The following is a 3,783-nucleotide window of genomic DNA, read 5'->3' on the forward strand; positions in this document are numbered from 1 at the left end:
GAGATGGAACCAGCTTTACTAGACTGAATTTTTTCAATGGCAAAACCATCTTCACTTGATTACTGATCAGAGTTGGCAAGATAGACTCCACACGCTACATGAAAGAAGAAATGCAGATGCAAGCGACTTTTTTACTGTTGAGAACTGTCCAGGAATTAACAGTCTATCATGTACCACACAGAACAGGACAAGCAAAACCAGAAAGCTAGAACAGCATGCTATAGTTACAACAGTACAAGGCACAGAAAAAATTTTAGTTCTCTATAATAGTTTTGAGTCATCTTTGCAGTGTATATGTGCATGGGTAGGGGGCTGCTATCACTGGTGAGTTTAGAAACATGTAGGAAGGCACTGTTCACAATTTTACTGAATTTACAGAATTTACATTCATCTGTACTTTCACAATTCTTGGTTACTTCTTACTTTTGCATGCCTTCCTTAACTTTTAGAGTAAAATAAGAACTTTACCTATCAGAATTCCAAAAATATCAAGGAAAAGTAAAGAAAAATGTTTAGACTAAACATATGTCTCAAAAATTGTTTAGATGAAATTTTATAGCGTATCTTAGTTGTGCTTTACTGGGCAAGGAGGGTAAGCAAAATGGGTGGAGATCTAGAGCTTTTTTATAGAAATTAGTCACTAGGAAACAGTCCTCATTTCTACAAAAATTGGCTTCATTCTATAATTCACAGTAGCATATCCGTAAAACTTCAGCAACTTACTTTGCAGTGGTCATACTGCTGCTGTAAGGTTGGAACATCCCCCCCCACAGGCATTTGTTTTTTCAGTTCTTCATCTTTTGCATTCAGCCATTTGATTAACTCTTCCAGGGATGTCAGCAATCTGTTCCATTTCTCTGCACTGGCCTCCAAGTGAGCCCTGTGAAACAGCATAACAGCATCTTTAAAGCCCTGAATGGCAAAACCATCTTGGGAAAACAAAAAAAATGCTCCATCAGTAAGATGAGAATGTTTCAAGTGTTTAATTGCAAAGAAACTTTGTGTTAAAAAAAATCTTTATTTCAGAACACTTTGCACAGCAAATTAAAATAAGAAACAGGGGAACACAGACAAATATGTCCCTGGTGCTTTAACTCATCTAAAACCTTGAACACTGCATGTCTAAGCAACATAAAAAATTCCTGTGTTTTTTTGTGACTTCACCACTGTTGTGCAACACACAAACATCATTTTGTGTGCTAAAGCACTGCAAACCTGAACTCTTTCACACCAAGACCTTGACTCTCCAGAAGCAAAATCCAGTGTGTTCTACCAGTAGTTATCAATAGCAAATTGCCTGTGCTGCTGAACATATCCGTCAGTGACACAGGTTACTCAATAAATCATTGTTCATTAATGTTGAATTGTTAGACTATTAATACAGTGAATTTGTCCCTCACTTTAATCGACAAAAAAAGGTCAAACTCCGCAATATCTTTTTCTATAATTTTCAGAAATACCTTGACTTGGTGTCTTCTCCCTGCAGTGCCTAAAAAGATGCATAGAAATCTTCAAAAGGGACCAGCTACCCCTCTTTTATGCAGTCATTCTTTGTTATGCTATCATTCAAGATCAGCATGTATCTAATTTATATCAGCAAAAAAAAGTTTCTTTCTTCACACAGATGGGCGAGTAGAGCTGAATGATTTTCAGTGTAGTCTGACACCAGTTCTGCAAGTTTCCCCCCTGCTTCTGAAGGATGAATGAACTAAACTCTATTCTTTTTCCTATTTTGCACATTGTTGGCTATCTTTTTTTTTTTTTTTTCTGATTCCCTGCGACTCACACCTAGACACTTTCACCTGGCTTGTATTATCATTTCAAATGACATTAGGGTGAATGTTTGGGGCTGATACAACAACATTTGGATTGAAGGGATGATGTGCTACAAGGTTAAATCCAACACAAGCTTAAGTTTGGCCACACTGAGATCTCCCAGCAATACTAGGATAGATGAATCAATACAGCAGTAAAGTAAGAGTATATGAGGAGGGAAATACAAAGAAAAAAAAATGCATATTCCTGAAAAGGATAAATGAAGTACCTTTAGGAAGAGGAACATATTCTCCTTCACTCCTGTGAAGGAAAGCACTTAGGTAACTACTTGGGAAAAAATATGAAACTAAAGTAGTTGCTAGAAGTGACATTTTATTGCCTACAGTTTTTTGTGTTATGATTTCTACTGTCCCTTATTGCTCTCACTGATACCTTTATCTCAACACTGAATTGCAACAAGCTGCTAGCAGGTCAGGCCTAAATGCAGAGTCAGCATCCCACCGTGTACTGAAGCACAAGCAAGTTGGGCTGGCCTTGGTGTGCAGGCCTGCAGCTTCTGAGTGGAATGTATTGTCTCCACTCTCCTGATATTTTTTCAGGTACTTAGAACTTGCCCTTCTTTCTTGAAATGAAAACAGAGTTATACTTCTTACTTATCAGGCAGAGGAGACACATTGCCCTCTCATCTAAGCCAAGGCAGCCCACATTTGAACTTAACACTGTTGCTATTAGACTCTGTTTGCTAAAAAAATATAGATGTATCTTTGAGAATTTCTAGTAGCAACTACAATTAAAATGTTCAGATTTATAGCTTTCTGTACATTTGATAGTGAAATCTCTATTCATGATGACATATTACTGTTTCTAGCACATATAAGCAGCTCTCACCTCTCAAAACTGGCACTCTCTGAGGCTTCAAGATTCTGCTCTAATTATTTAGTGGAATTCTTGTATGGAAAATAAATTGGAGCTTTGTAGGAGGGGAAAAACTCCTGTAACTAGATAAAGGACAATTTAAGGGTGATTCACCACTTGGTAACATACAAGACAATAATATTAATGGTAAAACTAATCTGATATAAATGTAAACGATATTGCATATATTACAGGATTAAATGCATTGTAATTTACCACTAAGTACTTGTGTGCATGCCAAATTAATGTCAATACAAAAAATGACACTAGCAAGCGTATGGTTTCAAAGTCCAGTGAAGTTAATCCTGCAGAGGTAGAGCAGTAAGGGGTGGAGAGGAAATGGACTACACCAGCAGGGACTTGAAAAATTTTTCACCAAGCACAAAGTGACTTAACCTCCCAAAGAAAGACATTAAAAAGGGAAAAAATAAACAGGGAAAAACTCATTACTTCAGCCTGGATTTTTCCAGAATACTATTCTTTTAATCTTATAAAAAATAATACTGAAAATTAAAGCAAGATGCAGCAGCTGAAGAGCAAACACAAGCATTCAATTCTCCTGGGGAGCAAAGAAATACACATTCAGTAAACCCCATTCAAAGCAAATGCTGCACAAAAGCAAGAGAGTCAAGATATGCTTTAAATTTGCATTTCAGTATAAAGTTTGAGTATCACGTTTATATTTGTCATACAGACATTATCAGAGACAGAAGATAAACTATGCAGAAGTTCTGAAATGTTTCTTGGGCTTTTCTGTTTTCTCTCTCAGGATTTCTGGCCTTTGCTTTGGAATTGGTACTCTACTGATAAACAACCTCCAAACAAAACTTCAGGTGTTGGTGTGCATGTGACAAATGAAGTGGCAAACTCAGGGATTTACTAGGTCAAGTGGAATCTGCTCTGATCAAAATAGAGGTCAGTTATAGATGATTGTTTCTGAGCATGAGTTGGAGCACAAATATTCACCAGCAGCAACCAGTGGGTATGCAAAAGCATTCCTAAGGGAATCCTGGATGAACCTGAAGAACACAGATGCTCCCATCCAACTGACCAGACTGAGAGGAACCCTCCCCTCCCCCCCCCCCCCCCCCC

General features: G+C 37.6%; 1 protein-coding gene across 1 annotated transcript in view; it reads right to left on the reverse strand.

The window, feature by feature from the left end:
- UTRN (utrophin) overlaps positions 1-3,783 on the reverse strand; it is a 341,542-nt gene that overhangs the window by 111,724 nt on the left and 226,035 nt on the right. Inside the window, 1 exon segment of the mRNA XM_014306655.2 lies at positions 724-880. Coding sequence (XP_014162130.2) covers positions 724-880 — 157 coding nt within the window.

Source organism: Geospiza fortis, unplaced genomic scaffold, assembly GCF_000277835.1.
Source record: "Geospiza fortis unplaced genomic scaffold, GeoFor_1.0 scaffold162, whole genome shotgun sequence".
NCBI classification, from domain to species: Eukaryota; Metazoa; Chordata; class Aves; order Passeriformes; family Thraupidae; genus Geospiza; species Geospiza fortis.